The 23,013-nt window shown below is 39.2% G+C and overlaps 2 protein-coding genes across 5 annotated transcripts in view; one reads left to right on the top strand and one right to left on the bottom strand.

Annotated features, from left to right (window-relative positions):
- The window catches only part of LOC105611516 (serine protease inhibitor Kazal-type 2-like), a 25,257-nt gene extending 14,048 nt beyond the window's left edge, over window positions 1-11,209 (top strand). Inside the window, exons 4-5 of one of the 4 annotated variants that reach the window (XM_042251437.1) lie at window positions 5,378-5,417; window positions 6,165-6,276. In XM_042251437.1, coding sequence (XP_042107371.1) covers window positions 5,378-5,399 — 22 coding nt within the window. In that variant the 3' untranslated portion in view covers window positions 5,400-5,417; window positions 6,165-6,276. Of the gene's footprint in view, window positions 1-3,640; window positions 6,138-6,164; window positions 10,738-10,903 lie in introns of those variants that run through there. The other 3 variants (XM_027971023.2, XM_042251436.2, XM_042251435.2) reach the window with 3 other exon arrangements.
- Window positions 1-23,013, bottom strand: part of LOC101111099 (RE1-silencing transcription factor-like) — a 122,580-nt gene that overhangs the window by 71,167 nt on the left and 28,400 nt on the right. The window contains exon 6 of the mRNA XM_060417148.1: window positions 557-23,013. The gene's annotated coding sequence lies outside the window, so the exon portion shown is untranslated. The remainder of the gene's footprint in view (window positions 1-556) is intronic.

The following is a 23,013-nucleotide window of genomic DNA, read 5'->3' as shown; positions in this document are numbered from 1 at the left end:
ATAGATGAGATAATTAAGTAATGTACTATCCAGGGATGGGTAGTTTCCCAAATTTTATTTAGGATTGTAGCAGTGGTGCTGCTTGCAGCCCCATCATTCAAGTCTGTGCTGAGCACCAAGAAAGAAGACCTGGATCTGTCATGCAGTGTCTATGGACAGTTCCAGGGTTATGATTCAGTGTGTTTTCAGAGGAATGAAAGAAAACAAGGGAAGGAATGATAGCTATATCTGGGTTTTGAGGCAGATGTATGGAACTGAGGCACTGCTATGTAGAAAACCTTAGCCCATTATCAGTTCCACCCATCCTGGCATAGCAGGAAGGGGAGCAGGGATGTCCCAGACCATCAAGAACGCTTTGTCCCTCAGGAGACAGGATGGCAAAGTGATAGGACTTAAGCGCATGTCCTCTAAGGAAAACACCAAAATCACAACTAACTGCTGAACAACCACTGACAGAAAAAACTGGAGCCAACCAAAAAAGATATTCTACATTTAAAGAAGAAGCCACAACAAAATAGTAGCAGGCATGCTTTCATGATATAATTAAATCTCATACCCTCCAAATGGATGATCCGCAAACTGGAAAATAGTTATGTTGCAGAGATTCTCCCTCATGTCAGGCTCTGCAGCCTGGGGAGTCCAGCATCAAGACGAGGAGATTCAAGAGCATCTGGCTTTGAAGATCAGCAAGGCTTGCGTGGAGGATCGCCACAGGACTGGAGGAACAGAGACTCCACTCTTGGAGAGAATACAGAAAGTTTCACATATATTGAGTCTTAGGGCAAAGCAATGAGTCCATAGGAGCCTGAGCTGATATACCTCTGGGTCTGGGATGGTCTCCTGGGGAGGCAGGGATCAGTTGTGGTTCACTGGGGAACAAGAACACTGGTGGCAGAGACTTTGTGGAACATTCATTGGCATGAGCTCTCCTAGAAGTCACCATTTTGGCAAAGATTCCTGGCCCCACCCAATAGCTGGCAGCCCCACCCATCAGCAGACAAGGTGCTTACAGTTGTCCTTCACCAACATCTGCCTATAAATACATCCCTTGACACAGCCTGTGTACCAGAGGGACAAGACCCAACTCCACCCACCAGTGGGTAGGTGCCAGTTCCTCCCACTAGAAAGCCTGCACAAGCCCCTGGATCAACCTCATCTGCCAGGGGACAGACATCAGAAGCAAGAACTCCAGTTCTGCAACCTGAGGAACAGAGACCACAAATATGGGTAGTTAGACAAAATAAAATAGGAGAGGAATAGGTTTCAGATGCAGAAACCAAATGAAACCCCAGAGAAACAACTAAGTGAAAGGTAGAGAGAGGCAATCTGCCTAAAAAGGGATTCAGAATAATAATAATAAAGATGATCCAAGATCTCAGAAAAAGAATGAAAGCATAGATGAGAAGACATAAGAAATGTTTAACAGAGAGCTAGAAGATTTAAAGAACAAACAAACAGCGATGAACAATACAATAAGTGAAATGAAAAATACACTGGAAGGAATCAATAGCAGAATAAATAAGGCAGAAGAACAAATAAATGAGCTGGAAGACATACTGGTAGAAAACACTGCTGCAGAACAAAATAAAGAAGAATGAAAAGAATGAGACAGTCTAAGAGACCTCTGTGACAATATGAAATGCATCAATATTTTGCATTATAGGGGTCCTAGGAGGAGAAGAGAGAGAAAGGGCCTGAGAAAATACTTGAAGAGATAATAACCAGAATTTTCCCTAACACGGGAAAGGAAACACTCATTTAAGTCAAGGAAGTGCAGAGAGCCCCATACTGCATAAACACAAGGGGGAATATGCCAAGACACATATAAATCAAAGTGATAAAAATTAAAGACAGAGGAAATAAAGGAATAAAAAGAATAAACGAAAGGAGAAAAGCAACAAATGACATACAGGAGTATCCCCATAAGATTATCAGTTGATTTTTTTCAGCAAAAACTATGCAGGCCAGAAGGGAGTGTGTATTTAAAAGTGATGAAAGGAGAAAACCTAGGACCAAGAATATTCTACCCAGCAAGGCTCTTATTCAGATCTGACAGAGAGATCAAAAGCTTTATAGGTAAGCAAAAGCTAAGATAATTCAGTGCCACCAAACCAGTTTTACAACAAATACTAAAGGAACTTCTCTAGATGAGAAAGAAAAGGCCACAACTAGAAACAAGAAAATTATCAATGGCAAAGCTCACTGGTAAAGGCAAACACACAGTAAAGGTAGGAAATCATCTGCACACAAACGTGAAGTCAAAACAGCAACTGTGAGAAGAGGAGAGTACAAATGCAGGGTACTGGAAATGTATTTGAAATTAAGTGACCAGCACCTTAAAACAATCCTGTATATATCTCTATCTATCTATCTATCTATCTATATAGACTGATATATAAAACCTCATATAAGCACAAACCAAAAATCTACAACAGATACACACACAGAAAAAAGCAATCCAAATACAACTCTAAAGAGAACAAAAGAGGAAGGGAATAAAAAAGACCAACAAAAACCCAAAACAATTAACAAAATGGCAATAAGACCATACATATAGATAACTGCCCACCTGATGCAAAGAACTGACTCATTAGAAAAGACCCTGATGCTGGGAAAGATTGAAGGTGGGGGGAGAAGGGAAAAACAGAGGATGAGATGGTTGGATCGCATCACTGACTCAATGGACATGAGTTTGAGTAAGCTCTGGGAGCTGATGATGGACAGGGAGGCCTAGCATGCTGCAGTCCATGGGGTCACAAAAAGTCGGACATGACTGAGTGGCTGAACTGAACTGATAGATAATTAGCTTAAATGTAAATGGATTAAATGCTCCAACCATAAGACATAGACTGGTGGAATGGATGGAAAAAAAAGTGCCATATACTTGCTGTCTACTAGAGACTCACTTCAGATACAAGAACACATACAGACTGTAAGGGAGGGTATGGAAAAAGGTATTTCATACAAATGGGAAGCAAAGGAAAGCTAGAGTAGCAGTACTTATGTAAGACAAAATAGACTGTAAAATAAAGACTGTTCAAAGAGACAAAGAAGGACACTACATAATGATCAAGGGATCAATCCAAGAAGATATAACAACTGTAAATAATATATGTATCCAACATAAGAGCATCTCAATATATAAAGCAAATGCTTACAGCCATAAAAGGAGAAAAGGGAGTTGGAGAAAAGTTCCACCTACACTGTTGGTTCACGGTTCACGTACTGCTGAAGCCCGGCTTGGAGAATTTTGAGCATTACTTTACTAGCATGTGAAATGAGTACAATTGTGCGGTAGTTTGAGCATTCTTTAGCATTGCCTTTCTTTGAATTGGAATGAAAACTGACCTTTTCCAGTCCTGTGGCCACTGCTGAGTTTTCCAAATTTGCTGGCATATTGAGTGCAGCACTTTCACAGCATCATCTTTCAGGATTTGAAACAGCTCAACTGGAATTCATCACCTCCACTAGCTTTGTTCATAGTGATGCTTTCTAAGGCCCACTTGACTTCACATTCCAAGATGTCTGGCTCTAGATTAGTGATCACATCATCATGATTATCTGGGTCGTGAAGATCTTTTTTGTACAGTTCTTCCATGTATTCTTGCCACCTCTTCTTAATATCGTCTACTTCTGTTAGGTCCATACCACTTCTGTCCTTTTTCGAGCCTGTGATGCTTTTGAACTGTGGTGTTGGAGAAGAGTCTTGAGAGTCCCTTGGACTGCAAGGAGATCCAACCGGTCCATTCTGAAGGAGATCAACCCTGGGATTTCTTTGGAAGGAATGATGCTAAAGCTGAAACTCCAGTACTTTGGCCACTTCATGCGAAGAGTTGACTCATTGGAAAAGACTCTGATGCTGGGAGGGATTGGGGGCAGGAGGAGAAGGGGACGACCGAGGATGAGATGGCTGGATGGTATCACAGACTCAATGGACGTGAGTCTGAGTGAACTCCGGGAGATGGTGATGGACAGGGAGGCCTGGCGTGCTGCGATTCATGGGGTCGCAAAGAGTCGGACACGACTGAGCGACTGAGCTGAACTGAACTGAACACTGTTGGTGGAAATGTAAATTGATACAGCCACTATGGAGTGTCCTCAAAAAAACAGAAATAGAACTACCATATGATCCAGTAATCCCATTCCTGGGCATATATTTGGAGAAAACCATAATTTGAAAAGATGCATGTACCCCTATGTTCACAGCAGCAATAGTCAAGACATGGAAGCAGCCTAAATAGCCCATCAACAGAGGAATGGATAAAGAAAATGTGGTATATATTCAATACTACTCAGCCATAAAAATGAATGAAATAATGCCATTTGCAGCAACATGGATGGACCGAGAGACACAGAAAAACAAATACCATGATATCACTTATATGTACAATCTTAAAAATGATACAAATGAACTTATCTATGAAACAGAAACAGACTCATGGACTTGAAAAACAAACTTATGGTTACCAAAAGGGAAAGGTGGGAGGAGGGATAAATTAGGAGTTTGGGATTAACATATGCACACCACTATATATAAAATGGCACCCCACTCCAGTACTCTTGCCTAGAAAATCCCATGGACAGAGGAGCCTGGTAGGCTGCAGTCCATGGGGTCGCTAAGAGTCAGACACGACTGAGAGACTTCACTTTCACTTTTCACTTTAATGCATTAGAGAAGGAAATGGCAACCCACTCCAGTGTTCTTGTCTGGAGAATCCCAGGGACAGAGGAGCCTGGTAGGAGGCCATCTGTTGGGTCGCACAGAGTCAGACATGACTGAAGTGACTTAGCAGTAGCAGCAACATATATATAATAGATAATTAATAAGACCTTCTGTACAGCACTGGTGGCTCAGGTGGTAAAGCGTCTGCCTACAATGCGAGAGACCCGGGTTCGATCCCTGGGTTGGGAAGATCCCCTGTAGAAGGAAATGGCAACCCTGGAAAAGCTCACGGACAAGAGGAGCTTGGGAGGTACAGTCCATGGGGTCGCAAAGAGTCAGACACAACTGAGCGACTTCACGTTCACTGTACAGCACAGGGAACTTCACTCAATATTCTGTAATAAATCTGAAAAAGAATGGATATATGTATAGGTATTATTTTGTAATAACCTAAAAAGAAAAATAATCACTTTGCTGTACACCTGAGACTAAAACAACATTGTAAATCAGTTATACGCCAATATAAAATAAAAATTAAATAAAACAATATACAAGAGTAGTTAAACTCTGTGGCAGAATATTGTTTTTTAAAGTCAGAAGGTATGTACAGGCAACCTACACACCCTGCACTATCAGCTGGAAAATAGGTCTTAATAACTCTATCTGGTAGAATGCTCAGTAATAAATATATTACATCTGATTCCCTTATTGTAGAACACCTGACCAGCTCATGTGACCATAACTTCTCCTCCAGGTATGCTGGTTTGAATTTTAGGGGTCCATTCTTTGACCTCAGTCTTAAGTGAGTTACCTAGGTCTTCTCAAGAGTGATTTCTTGGAAATGTTAACAGTTCTTTGTGCCCTTGGGTTAGGAGAAAAATAGCAGAGTTGGGCTTTCACCCTCATTGTTTCCTAGATTTAGCTTTAAAAGTGACTGTCACCCTGGAGAGAATATAATGTATAATGACATGGGTCTTTTTAATACAAATAGTGTGGGGCAGTTTCAATATGACAGATAACGTTTCAATATGGTGGCCCCGGGCAGGCTACCCCAAAATGTGCCACCGTAGCATATTAAATATTGTGTATTAAAGTTGCTTAAGAAAGAGCCAATGCATGAGGGACGCTTTGACCCTTCTCTCTCCCTGAAAGCAGGAAATTAATGTCATGTGAAAGATGCACTTCCTTCCTCTGAAGGACACTTATATCAGAGATTGGGAATTTAAAGCTAAAAAGCCTTTATAAACAAGCTTTGTTACTTTTTAAATTTACTATCCCAAGCCAAAACTGTGTACAGATTCTTCACTTATTAAGTACCCAAAGCCTAAGTTTCTTTGTCTTATCAATTCCTCACAAATGTATTGCTTCTTTGTCTAAAAAGAATAAAAGCTGCCTGTTTTGGTCACTTATTAGGTCCCATTTCCATGAGAGCTCTGTGCACCCTGAATAAAAATTTTTCTTTTTCTCCTGTTAATCTGTCTTGTGTCCATTTTATTACTAGTCTAGCCACAAGAACTCAAGAGGGTAGAGGGAGAAATTTCTTCTACCCTGACAGTTGGTGAGCCAGGAGGAGCCTGGTTGGAACTCACTTCCCGCCCTGAGGCTACTGCAGCTGAGAGATCCTGGGCCCTCTGATAAAGACCAGCAGAAGGTAAGATTTCTTACCACCTCAGCTTCCTGGATCTCTCCCTGCAAGGTCTGGTGGAAGGGGAAGTTAGCGAGAGTTCCTTATTTCCTCTCTAAATTTAGATTAGCAGGAGAAAATATTTGTCGAGTTAGCTCCTTGTATTTAGTAACTGTTGGAAATTCTTTTCTTCTCAGAGATGGTCACTGCTTTTTGTCTCTGTTGTTTGCCATAAGGAGGAAGAACCATAGGGCAGCATGCAGGCACAGGCCCTATATGCCTGTTGTTTGAGCTGGCCTCACAGACTGGTGAGTTAATGGTTCTCACCAGACCTGCATCTACTTAAAACAACCTTCCTGTGGGTCTTCCATATAAAACCAGATGAGATGTGTTCTTCCATCTTGTTTTATGTTCTGAGAGCTCTGCCATTTGAAAGGTGTATCTGGTGGCCAGTTGACTAGACTTAAGTTCTGAGACACAAAGTCAGTACTCTCTTTGTCTGGCCATACCAGCTCTCAGGGGACTTTGTCATGGGGTCCCTATCCATAATGGGCTGTTGTTGTCTCAACTTTCATTGCCTTATTTTCTTACACTAACAATGCGAGTGAACTTTCTAATCATGTGAGAGCTATATCCTTGGAAACACCTTTTTATCTTTTGTTAAGCCATAAAAAAGGCTTACTGGTTTGAGTCTGTATTTGAAATTAATCATCAATGGACAAGGATCCTTTTTTTAAAAAAAATAATTTATTTTTAATTGGAGGATAATTGCTTTACAGTATTATGTTGGTCTCTACCATATATCAACATTAATCAGCCATAGGTCAAAAGATCCTTTAATAGGTTGTATTTAAGAGGAAAAAATTTTGAAAGCTCTCATCGTAAGTAACTGTTCTTGGTACTTATGAGAGGAACAAATTGAAAGGAAAAATAAACTATAATGGTGAGCCTTAGAGAGTCCTTTATTAAGATGAAAAAACAGAAATTAGACTTAAAAGTAAGATCCCACATTAATTCCCCTTTAAAAATAATTGCCCACCTCCTCTACAATTCCTCAGGCCCTCCTAGGAATAACCAGGAAGTAGATTAGCTGGAAGCTTAATACAAACAATTATCAAAGGCTAATAGAAACAATTTTTTTTTTGTCTCGCAAAACTACAAAATTAGAAATGCAACTGTAGAAACAAATCAAGACCTATTTGTTTTTACAATTCCCAAAAGCTTACCTGTTCCTCTTAAAATGCCTTCTAGATATTATAGAAGATCACAATATTGGAGCAAAACTGTCCTGTACTTTAAAAATTATTTTAAAATAATAATTACCCTAAGGCTTGTAATAATAGATAAATATAATCCAAAACTCCTACGAGAAAACTGAACTTAAAAGGCCTTTCTTTGGCTTTAAAGGTTATATTGTCATATCTTTGAAATGTAAACACAGCCCACCTTGCCTGAGACTAATCTTCCATTGGCTGAATTGGTAGAATCTGAAACCGAAAAAGATAAAGAAGGAAAGATGCCTTTTAAAACACAAACTGCTGAAAGGATCTCTTGCCCAAATTTGAGTAAATCACACCCCTCTACAACTGCTTGTCAAGGGCAAATACAGAGCTTAAGTCCTCACAAATAATAAAAGATGTTAGCCATCTCTGTGAGTAAACTTCATTTTCTAAATTCTTCGGTAATTTAATTTATACCCTTAGAGTGTGGTAAGTTAAATGATGGGTGGTCATTGGATATCTGTATCATTTCCAAAAAGGAAATGTTGGAGCATGTGGGATCTTCGTTGCACCATGCGATCTTTCGTTGCAGTGCACAAACTCTCCAGCTGTGGCACATGGACTCTCTAATTGTGGTGTTTGGACTCTAGAGTATGCAGGCTCAGTAGCTGTGGCTTAGTCACTCTGTGGCCTGTGGGATCTTAGTTCCCCAACCAGGGATTGAACCTATGTCCCCTGCATTGCAAGGAGGATTCTTAACCACTGGACCACCAGGGAGGTCCCTCTTGTGCTTTATTGAAAAATTGTGCCATAAAGTGGGGTTTATTTCTAAAAATTAAGAAATATACTTATGTTTGCCAAGTCACAAAATATGGTTCACAGTTGTTTACTTCATTATTCGCCCCCAAAATTTAGATTTCAAAGGATTAATAATTCTAATTAATATATGCAGTTAAAGTTTCCAGAAATGAAAAAAAATTATTAAGTGTTTTGGGCTAAGAAAAGGTAAAGAGGTGCCTTTGTTTTAAAGAGATTTTGTCCTAAAACTGGCTATTTCTAAATGTGAAAGAAAACAAGGGACAAATAAAATGAACATAGAAAATTGCAAAAAGCTTATGAAAAAATAATCTTAAGGAATTTTATGTGTGATCAGGACTAAGACTAGAATGAGTTTAATTAAGGAATATCAAAAGTAAACTGGTACAAAATTAAAATCTGGTGTTTATCTCTGTTAAAAAGTTTTCTTGTTCAAAAGTACAAAGTTCTCTTGTTGGTCTAGTCTTAATAAGAAATTGTAAAAGAAAAAAAAAGTTTTCTTTACCTTTAATATATCTGTCTAGAAAACCAGATTCTATACTTTGTCTTTATCAGGTTTTTGATCACTTAGAAGACACCCACAAAAAAACTCCTAAGTCTTTTCAATATTAAAAGAACTAAAGCTTTTTACAACTATTTAGCTTTCTGTATTTGCCAGGGACATGTTTATCACTGATTATATGGATAGCTAAATATTGTTTCACAGTGACCAATGATCCTGTTTGACCAAGTGTTTTCAAAAATGTTTGATATGTTTGACAAACTGCAAAATTCCAAATGAACTCTTATTGAACTGGAAATGACTTTGGGGTTTTCCACAGGGCCCCTGGATACCTCAAAAATTTATTTTCTGTACTTATAAAAGAGCTATTAAACTAATTAGGCTTCTTTTTTATGTTAAATTACAAAGGAAGCATTTATCAAGTAAATGATAAACCCTCTTAGGTTGTATTATATGGATAAATGTTATTAACATAAATGTTCTAGAAAATAAATGAAATCCCTAAACTTTGGATATGTCATTATATGTTAGCCATAATTCTAGTTATTATCTTAAAATGATAGGTCTTAGAGATAACCAAATTTTCTTATCAATTCCATTATAATGAATCAGATCTTCAATAGTGGACATTTTAAAGTCATTTGTCATTTACACACAGTTACTCTTTTACTCAGATGCTTCTACAAAGGCTTTCTGCAAATGTGTTTTATTTTCAGGGAAATTCATGAGAAGAAATCTAACAAATATTCTAGAATATAGGTGTCTGATGACTTTCAAATCATACCTGGGTAAGAATTTATAGAACCCTAATGGAGAAATTGATGGCTTCAGAAATTTTTTAACAGAAGATCAAGTGGAACAAGAATTCACTATGAGACTAAATAAACTGAGGAAGATAATTGTAATTTTTTATTATTTATTAAAATGAAACATTGCTGAGTTTTAAAAATGTTTTCTCCAGATTTAAGGAAATCTTTTTGTCTTTTCTCTTAAGCTAACTATGACAGAGCAATTTGGTCCACTATACATTTGTAAGCAGCACTGAAACATTTCAGAAGTCAGAAACTCTCAGTGAGGATTCTTTTTTCTTGGCAATATAGTTATTTGCATAAGTTCAGTAAGAATCTGCTTTTCTTACAACACAATTGGAAACATTGATCATAGTATCAGAGCTTTGACTGGAATGTCATATTGGTGAGAGATATGCATAGACTCAGATATGACCAGATAGCTTTGAGGAACTAAGGTTGACTTTATGGAGTTAACAAAGCCCTTTGGAAAAACAGCCTAGAATCTTACTTTCAGGTTTCCCAGCAGCCTTACCAGGTAAGGAAGGTAATTTCCTGGGACCTTTAGGAAACAGTGTGCTTTGGAGTCTTGTGTAAAGAGAGGAATTCACCCGAATCTATATCTATTGCAGACAAAGTCTGTTGCTGAATGCTTGGCTTGGCTTCTTATCCTTGAGAGGCTATTAAAAATTCAATCTGAGGTTCCTCATAAAAGGTTCCAGTAAAGCAGATTTAAGAGTCTATGTGGTCAATCACTATTCTTGCTGTACTTATGTAAACAACCAGGCCAAGTTTATTGGATCTAGATTTATTTTATGAAAAAATTAGTCTGATTTGGCCACCTTTGGTAATAATTGTAGAAAGAAAATCATCTTTCAGCAGAAACTATAATACACACTATAAAACAGATTTTAGTTCTGTTCATGGTCTTTGAGGTTTTTGTTATTTACTACCGTGAGCAGAAACTGTTACAGATTCTTTACTAGTTTTAAGCAGCCAAAGCCTAAGTTTCTTTGTCCTCTTTAATTCCTCACAAATGTATTGTTTGTCTAAAAAGTAAAAACTATAAAAGCTGTCTGAAAAAAAAAAATAAATAAATAAAAGCTGTCTGCTTTGGTCACTTATTAAGTCTCATTTCTATGAGACCTCCATGCACAAGAATTAAAATTGCTTTTCTTCCTGGGAATCTGTCTTGGGTTCATTTTATTTTTATTCCAGCCACAAGAACTCAGGACAGTTGCAGGGAGGGATTTAATAATAAATGTGTTTTTATGGTTGTTCAATTTGCAGGGATGATGGTCATGATATTAAAATAATCCGAAGTGGACCATGCTGATGGAGCAGTTCACAGAAGAGGAATTGGAGAAACCACCTTCCACTGCACACTAAATGAACTTCATTTCCCGCTTTTCCCTTTTCCTGTATTTCTTTGCATGAGATTTTCTGAGATGAGTTGTGTAAGAGGGCAGTGACTGATAAAACAATTACAAAATCCTCGTTTTTGGCTTTTGTCCTTTTAGTTTAGTTTATTGCCCCAGATGACCTACGCATTGCTTTATTTAGTTGGAATAAAATCAGCACTGTATTTAATCACCACTGTTCGCTATCGACTATCCATTCTCACTCAGCATCCTCATGTGGATCTTTTCCTCTCAAGCAAGGGTGAATTTCACTAAGGGAGAAGTGGAGTCATTTTCGAGAAGGCAAGGTTTATTCTTCTTCATTCTTCTAAATCTTGAAAATACAATGTATGTGTAGCTGGTACAGCATTCTACACAGAGCAAATAATATGATATACTGGAGCTGACTTTAGCCAGAGTTGGTAAAGTCAAAGAATCATCACAAGATACAAAATACAAAAGATAATCTCCTTTCAGTACAATTTTCCTTCAGGATTAATGCAGGAAATTGCTTTTTCCCTTCTTTGAGAGCATTGATTCTCAACCCTGGTGAATTTTCCCCAGAGGACCTTTGGAACTATACAGGCATTTTGGGTGTCACAACTTGAATGGTAGATGATCCTGACATCTAGTGGGCAGAAGCCAGGGATGCTGCCAAACACATCCAGCTCACACAACAAAGAAATTTTCCGTCCAAAATGTCAGTTGTTCAGTTGCTAACTTATGGCTGACTCTTTGCAACCCCATGGACTGCAGCACACCAGACTTCTCTGTCCTTATCTCCCAGGGTTTGCTCAAACTCATGCCCATTGAATCAGTGATGCTATCCAACCATCTCATCCTTTGTCATCCCCTTCTCTGGCCTTCAATCTTTCCGAGTATCAGGCCCTTTCCAATGAGTTGGCTCTTCATGTCAGTTGACCAAAGTATTGGAACTTCAGCTTCAGCATTAGTCTTTCCAATGAGTATTCACAGTTGATTTCCTTTAGGATTTACTGGTTTGATCTCCTTGTTGTCCAAGGGACTCTCAAGAGTCTTCTCCAGCACCACAATTCAAAAGCATCAATTCTTTGGCATTCAGCTTTCTTTATGGTCCAATTCTCACATCCATATATGACTACTGGAAAAACCATAGCTTTGGCTAGAGGGATCTTTGTCAGTAAAATAATATCTCTGCTTTTCAATATGTTGTCTAGGTTTGTCATAGCTTTTCTTCCAAGGAGCAAGTGTCTTTTAATTTCATGGCTGCAGTCACCATCTGCAGTGATTTTAGAGCCTAAGAAGATAAAGTCTGTCTGTTTCCATTGTTTCCCCATCTATTTGCCATGAAGTGATGGGACCAGATGCCATCATCTTAGTTTTTTGAATGCTGAGATTTAAGCCAGCTTTTTTGCTCTCTTCTTTCACCTTCATCAAGAGGCTCTTTAGTTCCTCTTCGCTTTCTGCCATAAGGGTGGTGTCATCTGCATATCTGAGGTTTGGTATTTCTCCCTGAAATGCTGATTCCAGCTTGTGCTTCATCCAGTCCAGCATTTTGCATGATGTACTTTGCATATAAGTTAAATAAGCAGGGTGACAGTATACAGCCTTGACATACTCCTTTCCCAATTTGGAACCACTCAGTTGTTCCATGTCCAGTTTTAACTGTTGCTTCTTGACCTGCATACAGATTCTCAGGAGGCAGGTAAGGTGGTCCCGTACTCCCATCTCTTGAAGAATTTTCCACAGTTTGTTGTGATCCACACAGTCAAAGGCTTTAGTGTAGTCAATGAGCAGAAGTAGATGTTTTTCTGAAATTCTCTTGCTTCTTCCATGATCCAGCGGGTGTTGGCGATTTGATCTCTGGTTCTTCTGCCTTTTCTAAATCCAGCTTGAACATCTGGAAGTTCTTGGTTCACATACTGTTGAAGCCTAGCTTGAAGGATTTTGAGCATGATCTTACTAGCATGTGAAATAAGTGCAATTGTGTGGTAGTTTGAACATTCTTTGGCATTGCCCTTTTTTGGGATTGACCTTTTCCAGTCCTGTGATGACTGCTGAATTTTCCAAATTTGCTGGCATACTGAGTGCAGCACTTTCACAGTATCATCTTTTAGGATTTGAAATAGCTCAACTGGAATTCCATCACCTCCACTAGCTTTGTTTGTATTGATGCTTCCTAAGGCCCACTTGATTTCAATACTCCAGGATGTCTGGCTGTAGGTGAGTGATCACACTATCATGGTTATTCAGGTCATTAAGACGGTTCTGGTCACTGGCTCCTGTACAGTAGTGCTGAGGTAGAGACATCCTGTCTTCAAGTATGATACAACATACATACAGCTGTAGCAATAATAAAAGTGACCACACATTAATTTAGAAAGATAGTGTTGTCCAGGTAGAGGATTTTAAGTTGAGTCTTGGGTTTAACTGAATTCTGGGGCCAAGAAATTGAGACGTGAGGCAGAAGGTGGCTGGGAGAGTATGTAGTACAAAGAACATTGCTTTAGGGAGTGGGCTTAACATGAATTTGAATTCGGATTCCAGTACTTACTTGGGCTTCTGTTTCTTATCTGGAAAAGAGGGATCATGCTCAATTCATGGAGCTCCTGTGAGGAAACTGCTTAGCACAGCACTTGGTCCATGGAAACTACTGCAATAGTAGCTACTGTTACTTCAAGTACCCCTCTTATGAAGGAAGAAACTGAGGCCCACAGAGGCAAGCCAACTTGCCAAAGTTTATAGAATACATGCAAAACAGAGGCCTTGAAGCCTTGTCTCCAAATATCCAGACCTCTGTTCTAAATCGAATAGAGGCAATAAAGTAGGAAGTTGTATAACATAAATGTGCCACAACTACATTATGTCTGTAGTTATTTTTGGCTTAAAAGTTTTATAAAAGTATAATAGAAAACAAAGTATAAAATTTTAGGAAAGCTAAAAATACATAGAAGTATATTTAAAGATGAAAGTCTTGCCCATACCATCCTCCAGAGGTGACCAATAACATTTTGGAACACAGTCTCCCTACATATGTGGGTATATATAAAATCACATACATACAGAAATACACCCTGTCTGTAAACTTACTTTTCTCCTTATATTTGGTTTTTTAACATCAATATATGTAGTTTGTTGTTTTAAAAGCTACCTAGAATTTTTTTATTGTGCCATAAGTTACCCAGCTCTATTTATCTGTATCTAAATTATTAGGAGTCTTGTGGCTGAAATTGGAGGAATCCCAACTCAAGCTAGCCTTAGGTAAAGAGGAAGTTGTCCCATTTAGTCATATTTGCATTAGCCTCAGAGGGTGCCTAGGCCCAGGGACTCTAATGCATTAAGACTCCTTGTCTCTTCATGTTCATCTTTGCTTATTTCAGCATAAACAACTTCATTCATAGACTAGCTTTACCCCCCTGAGTTGGAGGTAAAATTGGCAGCTCTAGATCGTATCCCAGCAACTTCCTAACCCGACAGGAAATGAGTCTTTTGTAACAACTCCAGGTGAAAAAGGCTGCTGGAGTCACAGCCCCACAGCCTTATTACTTAAAAAAAATGAAAATCAAAAGCCTTTTCTGGGCCAAGACCCTGATTGGTTCATGTTGATCACACACCCACCATTTAGGCCCAACTGTGGTCACAGGAAATAAGGTGATATATGATTGGTTCAGCTGAGATGAGAGACTGAGTGCAATGTTCCCAGAGGAAAAACGGAAAAATTCAAGAAGAAAAAAATCAGTAGATTTTAACTATAAGTGTTTACCTGTACTATTACAATTTTTAATGATAATAAAACTGTTTCAGAAAATATCCTTCTTAACACATTCTTGGCACTTGAATACACATATACACGATGAAAATAGCTTTAAAAAATGTCTAGTGGACATTTATGCTCATGTAGCATAATCATTTGGTTTGCCCAGCAATTCTCCCTTCTGCTCCAAAAAAGCATTTTTTTCTAGCTTCAACTGTCCTTTTCCAGTCCACTCCTAACTTCTGGTTGAATGGAACAACTGCCTTCTTAGTCAATACCATATCCTGTCCCTGGTGATAGGCTGAAGGGTAAGCACCTAGTTCAAATCAAACCAATCAGGACCAGTAGTAATTCCCACTACCCTGGTCACAGAGGTTGGTCTGCAGTATGTTTTTGACCATTCAGAGTCCTTCCTTAGAGAACAGCCTTTTCCTTTTTTGGCAGGGTCAACAGTCTGTGTCACTGGAAGCTGCTGGAAGCCATGATCTCTCACTACAAAAAAAGACTGGTAGGAGAGCAACGAGGCCAACATGCCATGGGGAACAGAGACCAAAGGCCCACTGCCGGGGTCCAGCCCCGGTGGATCCAGGGTGATTCGAAGGTGGGGGGATGGAGTCGGCGTCTTTGGAAAAATACATATTTAATTACAGATATATAGAGAGATTAGAAACGGATAGTGTAGTAGGAAGATTAGTGGAGAAAAAGAGGCTGAAGAACTTGGATTACGTGGAATAGTATCCGTGCTCCAGATGGGAATTCAGCCAGAGAAATGGGAGCAAGAAAGAAGCGACATGGGGGAATCAGTCTTTCCAGAAACTGATCCGATTTCTTTATTTTGGGGTTTGCTTATATACCTTTTGTTACACATAGGGATGGATACAGAGTCACGCGGGAGTCAGCAGTCCTGACCTTTATCAAAATCAGGTGCTTCACATAAATGTATAAAAAAGGTACATCATCTTCTGGCCATGAGTGAGACCTGCTGACATTTTATGATCCTTTCTTTCTGATAACCAAAAAACTTATTTCTTCCAAGGGTGTTTTTTCTTAAACCAGGCACCACCCTCCAAATAAAGTTACATTCCTATAGGGTGAGGGTGTAGTGAGTTACAGTCAAGAAAGGAATTTATTTAACCCAAGGTTAACATGATTATTCTTAAAGGTTAATACTTATTTCTCCTATATGTTAGTCATATTCATTATAAGGGTAGGGAACGTGGAGATTTAGCAGCAAACATCAGCCCAACAAATGAAAATCCTTTCACCAATGTTCCCCTTAAGATCTATTTAGTCTTAAGATAGTGATAAAGTTACATTTTTACATAACAAGGACACAGTGATTTATAACAAAGCACAGTGATCTATTACAAAAGAAAATCCATTAACTCAAAAAGTCTAGTATTGCTAACATAAAAGACTACTGTATTTCCTTTTCTATATTCCAAATACATTGATTAATATATTCCCAGGTGCCTAAGGATATGGAGGCCTGGTGGCAATCATTGACTCAACAATGAGAAAAGCACTGTGCTAATTAAGACTTTCAAAATACTCCAAAACTCTCTGTGCTGTTTATGGTTAAGAGGTAGTAAACAATCATGTGTGTAGTGGCAGGAGTGTGGATAATCCTGTCACACAAGCGAGTCTGTCAGCAGAGAGGTTTGACCTGAGACATCCTTGTCCCACCCAGAGCAGGGAATTAGCAGCAATTATTGACACAACAAATCAAAAACCCTTCACCAATATAATTCCTAACCAACCCACTATACTAATAATTTCTAACTCCCCAAAAGAATTTGCTTTTAGTAAGTCTAAAACATCTCGTGCCTCTCAGATTTGGAGGCTGTAAACAATCACTTGTGGCTGGACGAACCTATACAGGCAGGCTAGATAACCTTCAGAGCAGTCCGTAAGCTGAAACACTCTTGTCATGCCCAAGAATTTTTATTGCCTTGGAGCTGCACGTTTACTCCTTCTCCAAGAAAAACGGTTATGGAGGAGAGCATAAAACAGACTCTGGTTTGGGGGTCAGATGCTCGGGAACAGGGGGTTACCTGAGGCTTGATCACGCCTTTGCGTATGCCAAGCCTCCTTCCTCATGACCTTTGCCAAGGGCGGAGCTCCTCACGCTGGCTCCCGGCATCCCACAGAGTCTTAGTGGAGCTCAGCATTCTGGTTTGAGGCCTCAGGTTCCTTGGGGCACCTCGGTTTTCTACTTTGCCACGGCTTATACTTAGTTGGTCAGCTTTTACTTTGATTTTGTGAGCTGGCCTGCTGTCCATTCAATATTGCCTCCAACACTTTTTCTTTTTGCTTACAGCAGTTGGAGTTGGGTTGTCATCATATAAACTCAGCTAATAAATTCAAACAATTCAGAAGTGTGTGAAGTGAAAGTTTCCCTGTTTTAGTCCCATTCTCCTCTTCTGAGTAAACTAAACAATTACTTCCCACAACAATGACCATGGAAGACTTATATTCAGGAAAAAAACTGATAATGTATTTCAAAAAGAAACTCAAATGTATAAATATGTGTTATAAGGGTTATGTGAAAGTATTGTTTTTATGACACTGAGCTATCACTACTTCCATGCTTTTCTGTACAAACGTCTATTGTTATAAAACACACTATTCTATAAAATTGCTTTTCTCCTTTATGTTTGTTTTCAAGTCAATATATGTAGTTCCTTCTTTTTAAGAGCTGCATAGTATTCCAGTATATTGTTGTCTCATAATTTATCCAGTCTATGTTGATCTCTATTTGGATTGTTTCTGAGAATTCTCTTGATTGAAAGTTGAAAATTCCAACTGAAACTAGTCTAAGCTAGATAGAATTATGTAATTGGTTCCTGGATATAGCACAGGGACTTAGCACGAGTGCAAAGTCAGGTATCTGTGTTCATTAAGCAAGTTACAAATTTAAGTCAGTTTCCTCATCTGTAAAGTGAGAATAGTAAAGGTACTTACCTCACAGGGCTGCTGTGAAGAGTAAATAAGATCAAACACATAAGGAGCTCAGAACACTTGAAAATGTTGGCTATTATACAAAACTATACCTTTAAGGAAAGAGTAAAACCAGTAACCTGATTTTTGGCCCTATCCCTGATCCTGTAACAATTTATCATGGATGTTTTCCCAAGTTAGTACATTTAGATCTACTTCATTTTAAAGAGAACAGTATTATATTCTATTATATGAACATACAATGACATATTCATGCAATTCTCAAGTGATGAACATTTCTTTTCATTTTCTACCATCACAGATAATGGTGCACACATATATATGTCCTTTTTTATTTATGCAAGCACTCTGTAGGATAAATTTTAAAAACTGGAATCACTTGGTTAGAAAATAAATTTTAAATGTTGAAAGGGACTGAGAAGGTGTGCTTATTTACATATTCTCTGTGGTAAATTAGTGCCTGGTCTTCTTTTCATTTTCTGCAATGGAAGCAGTGCTGCCCAAATATGCTCAGAGTTGTACTGGAAACTCAGACTTGTATCCATCCTGTTAAAGAAGTCTATTTTTATACCTTCTTAAAAATGTTCTCATTATAAAAGTGATATGTAGTGATTATAATCACCCAAAATAAGTTTAGAAAAAAGTAGCCCACGGATCCATGGAAAGTTCTGAAATAGAAGCTGCTGGGGTACAAAGATCTTGCCAGTCTTACTCATCGTGTTATCTTCAGTGCCTGGGACAGTGCCTAGCACAGTGTGTATTTATTTCCATATTTTTGGCTGTGCTGGGTCTTCACTGCTGTGCAGGCTTTTCTCTGTGGGGAGCGGGGGCTAGTATCCAGTTGCACTGCTCGGGCTTCTCATTGCAGTGGCTTCTCTTGTTGCGGACACAGGCTCTGGAGTGTGCAGGCTTCAGTAGCTGTGGCACGTGGACTCAGCAGTTGTGGCTCCCAGGCTCTAGAGCACAGGCTCAATAGGTGTGGTTCATGGTCCCAACTGCTTCACGGTATGTGGGATCTTCCTAGACCAGGGATTGAATCTGTGTCTCCTGCATTGGCAGGCAGATTCTTTACCAGCTGAGCCACCAGGGAAGCCCACAGTCCATATTTATTGATTAAAGGGAGGAAAAAAAAAAAAAAACCAGCCTAGAAGGCCTCACAAAATAATGACAACAAAATCACTAACCTCCCTGAATTCCTTCCTTCCACCTAAACAGGCAAATACACAACCCACATGCTACAAAGGAAACAAAGTTTTGATTCTTGGCCAACAATAAATTTCAATGTTTTCCTTCATTACTCTAAAAAGGGGGAATGAGACTGAATGTCCAGATTATCTTGAACAATTCTTAGAGCATACCTCAAACTTGATTTAGGTTTTTTGTTAACTATCCAGTTTATATCTGATCATTCTCTCGATTATGCCATTCATATTTGCAGATATCTATTACATGTGCTGAGCACTGACTATACAGTGATGAATGAAGCACTGCCCTGTTCATGCAGAGCCTACAGGATCACACTCTTAAGTTTCTCTGAAAAGTAAACAACTCTTACTTCTGGAAACTGAAAACCTGGTATCTCCTATAGACTGTAATTTCCATGAGGCTACTACCCTTACTTGTCATGTTTTTTACTATCTTCCTAACTTGGCACACAGTAAGTGTTTGGTACATACTTGTAGGCTGGCTACTTTATATCAGTTCCGTTCTGTTGGCTTCTCTATTCTATGGCCAGATTTAGGAAGGTAAGAGTATCTTGAACAGCAGCAGAATCTGAAATTCAGGCATTAAAGCAGGTCAGACACAAATCACCCCCACTCAACCTTCAGGGACAGCCACTTCCTCACCAGGAGCTGGAGGTAACTCATCTGGCCATGAGCCTTGATGTAGGCATCCTAATTTATCAGAATAGTTGATCAACAGTATGTACTTTTAATTAATTAATTGGCTTCTAGTGATCTTAGGTGTGGCATACGTTGCACAGATTCTCTCTAGTTGGGGCATGCAGGTTCTCTAGCTGTGGGGTGAGGGCTCTGGAGCGGGAGGCTTCAGTAATTGCAGCAAGCGTGCTTAGTAGCTCTGCAGCACGTGGAATCTTAGTTCCCAGACAAGGGATCAAACTCACGTACCCTGTGTTGCGAGGCAGATTCTTAACTACTGGACCACCATGGAAATCCCAACAATATTAAGGAAGTACTTTGTTTTATTCATCTTTTTTTTTTAAGGGATACACTTATTTTGACATACTTTTCTTCTTCTTCTTCTTGACTAAACCAAACACTTTGTCTGTGAAGCCCAAATATAAAATGGATGCCCCTGGGACTTCCTGGTGGTCCCAGTGGTTAAGACTTTGTGCTACCATTGCCAGGGGCACAGGTTTGATCCCTGGTCAGAGAACTAAGATCTCACATGCCAAGTGTCACCAAAAAAACAAACTTGAAAAAAAAATGTTATCCTTTACATTTTAAATTTTGTAAGAAAAAAAAGAGGCAACTGTTAATACTCTGGCATATCCAAAAGTTGACTTTCTTATTGTGGATAAGAGATCATATTTATATAACACTTATGATCAAATTAGATTCAGTGGTTCTGTGGCTTTTTTTTCCCTGTCTCCAAGTAAAATTAGGTATTTTTACATGGAGGAAAAAAATACAGAGGAAATGCATCAAAATTTAGCAAAAAATTTTTACACAAATTTTTCTTCAAGGAGAATATTTATAATTATAATGTGCTATGCTAAGTCACTTCAGTTGTGTCCAACTCTTTGTGACCATGGACTAGCTCACCAAACTCCTCTGTCCATGGGATTTTCCAGGCAAGAATACTAAGAGTGGGTTGCTATTTCCTTCTCCAAAGGATCTTTATGACCCAAGGATTGAACCCGCATCTCTTATGTCTCCTGCATTTGGCAGGCAAGTTCTTTACCACTAGCACCACCTGGGCAGTCCTTAATTATAATAAATATGCCTTTTAAAAATTTTCTGTTTTAAAAGAAGGACGATTACAATTTAAAAAGCCACCGTGGTGGATTCATGTCAATATATGGCAAAACCAATACAGTATTGTAAAGTAAAAAAAAATAAAAAATAAAGAGCAAAAAATAAATAAATAAAAATAAAAAGCCATAAGATGACAGGAAATCTTAATTGAAGCAACAAATTAAGAGCCAGAAATAGCCCACCAATAATCTTTTACAGACTTTTGCCAAGTGTTCTCCCTGTCATGGAATAATTCCTGGCCGGCACTGAGACACAAGAGGGCAGCGGCTCCCTGGAAACTGCCACTTCAGCAAATCCTGCCGCTCAGCCTGAAACCAGCTGAGTGATGTCTCTCTAGAGCATTGCCACTAGCCTGGGAGAGTCACACTTGACTTGCAAACTGCTCTTAAAGACTCAAGCTTTGATTTTTTAAAATTTATTTTTAATTGGAGGATAATTGCTTTACAATAATGCTTTGATTCTTTGAAGACACTGTTTCTGTGATTAACACTGAATGAATGGTCCAGTTGGAGCTAATTGGGGTCAAGGACCTAGGTGAATTAAAAACAATGACAAATAAAAACAAGTTTACCATCTGGAGTAGGAGTTAAACACATGCTTTCAGATCACGGCTGGAAAAGCTGGAATTTGCAAAGCTGCCAGAGGAGGAGGCTACAAGCTTGTTTGACTTGAGCAGAAAGCTCTGACCTGACAGGCCTAAGAGGAGACTGCTTTTCTGAGGTGGGCAGGGTTATAATAAAGCCACCAACTTTTCTTTTCTAGGTTTTCTGCCTCCCTGTACCCCTTTGGTTCAGTGATTTTCATCATAACTAAAATTCTGCCCAGGTGAACATATTCATTAATTCAGAAAATCCATAATATCAAATATTAGCCTGGCCAGTTACAGTTTCCAAACTCTTTCATACTTTATGCTTTCTTAAAATATTTTATCTTTTGGTTGCAAGGCACGTTAGGATCTCAGTTTTCCGACCAGGGATTGAACCTGTGTCCCCTTCACTGGAAGGCAAGGTCTTAATTAGTGGACCACCAGGGAAATCTCTGTATAGCACTTTCATGTATGTTTTTCACTCACCATTTGAAACACTTTGACTTTTGACTCTTTTTTTTTTTTTTTTTAAACTGGAAATAGATTCCATCATACTGACCAAAGCTAATATAAAAAAATCAGTGAAGGACTTTTCTGGTAGTCCAGTGGCTAAGACTGTGCTCTCAATGCAGGGGGGCCAGGCTGGTCAGGAAACTGGAATCCACATGCTGCAACCAACACTGAAGATTCCTTGGCTGCAACTAAGATCCATCAGTCAAATAAATAAATTAATAATAATAATAAAAACCAATGAGAGGTTGGGGACCCAGTGCCAAGGACATTGCATTGGTTTGGCAACACAGACCAAGCTGCAGGGTAAAGGGTGTGATGTGGGCAGAATGGAAGTGTCAGAATCTGGATTATGGTGTTCAGGGACAGATTTCTTTCTTAAGAGAAAGGCAAGGGTAGGGCAGCTCTGTATAAGCATTTGCCATGCAAAGACTTTCAGAGGCACCCATGCATATGAAATTGGCAGTGAATATTTGTGAGACAGATGACCCTAACTTGCAAAGTGGTATGTAGTCTTCGGAGGAGTGAAGAAATCCTTTGTTTGCCATAGGGTTGAGTTATTAGGAAAACGTGTCTCCTAAACTATGTATTTTGATAAATAGCAACAATTCTAAGCCTAAGTGAGTAGACACAGGGTCTGCTTCTACCAACACTCAAGGCCAGCCCAGCCATCCCTCATTTCTCTCCTTTCAATCACTGATGGGCCAGAGTCTGTTCTCCTTCTTGCTTCCTTTTTATAGATACACACAGTGCTCACTACCCCAGCAGCAATCCAGCTCAGCAGTAGGCAGTGAAAACAAGTACCTTCTATCTTGCTCCCTGCAGGCATCCTCCTGGACACATTCTGTCTTGCTGGATGTGTCAGATTGGCTTTTGGTCTGATGTTTCGTAGTCCTAACCAGACAGCCCAAAAAGAGCTGATCCATGTGTTTCAGTTCAGATCATTCCAGTTCTTCTCATTGAGTTCCCAGCCCAAGCTCAGCCAGCAATGAAGGCATACTAGCTACTCCTGGGAGTAAAGCATCAATGTACCTTACAGACCCTACTAGCTAAATGGGGAGGGACTTGCTCAGATGTGGCTAAATGGTCAAGAGCAGTTGGTCTGTAGCTGAGGGGACTGAGGAACATAGACGTGGACTTGAACTTGAGAGGATGCTTGGCCCAGTGCAAGGGCATAGTAGGAGCTCAATACATGTGGACTGAAGTGATGA

The sequence above is a fragment of the Ovis aries genome, chromosome 6, assembly GCF_016772045.2.
Source record: "Ovis aries strain OAR_USU_Benz2616 breed Rambouillet chromosome 6, ARS-UI_Ramb_v3.0, whole genome shotgun sequence".
Taxonomy (NCBI): domain Eukaryota; kingdom Metazoa; phylum Chordata; class Mammalia; order Artiodactyla; family Bovidae; genus Ovis; species Ovis aries.
The sequence above is the reverse complement of the archived record's forward strand: the minus strand, read 5'-3'. Positions and strand labels throughout refer to the sequence as shown.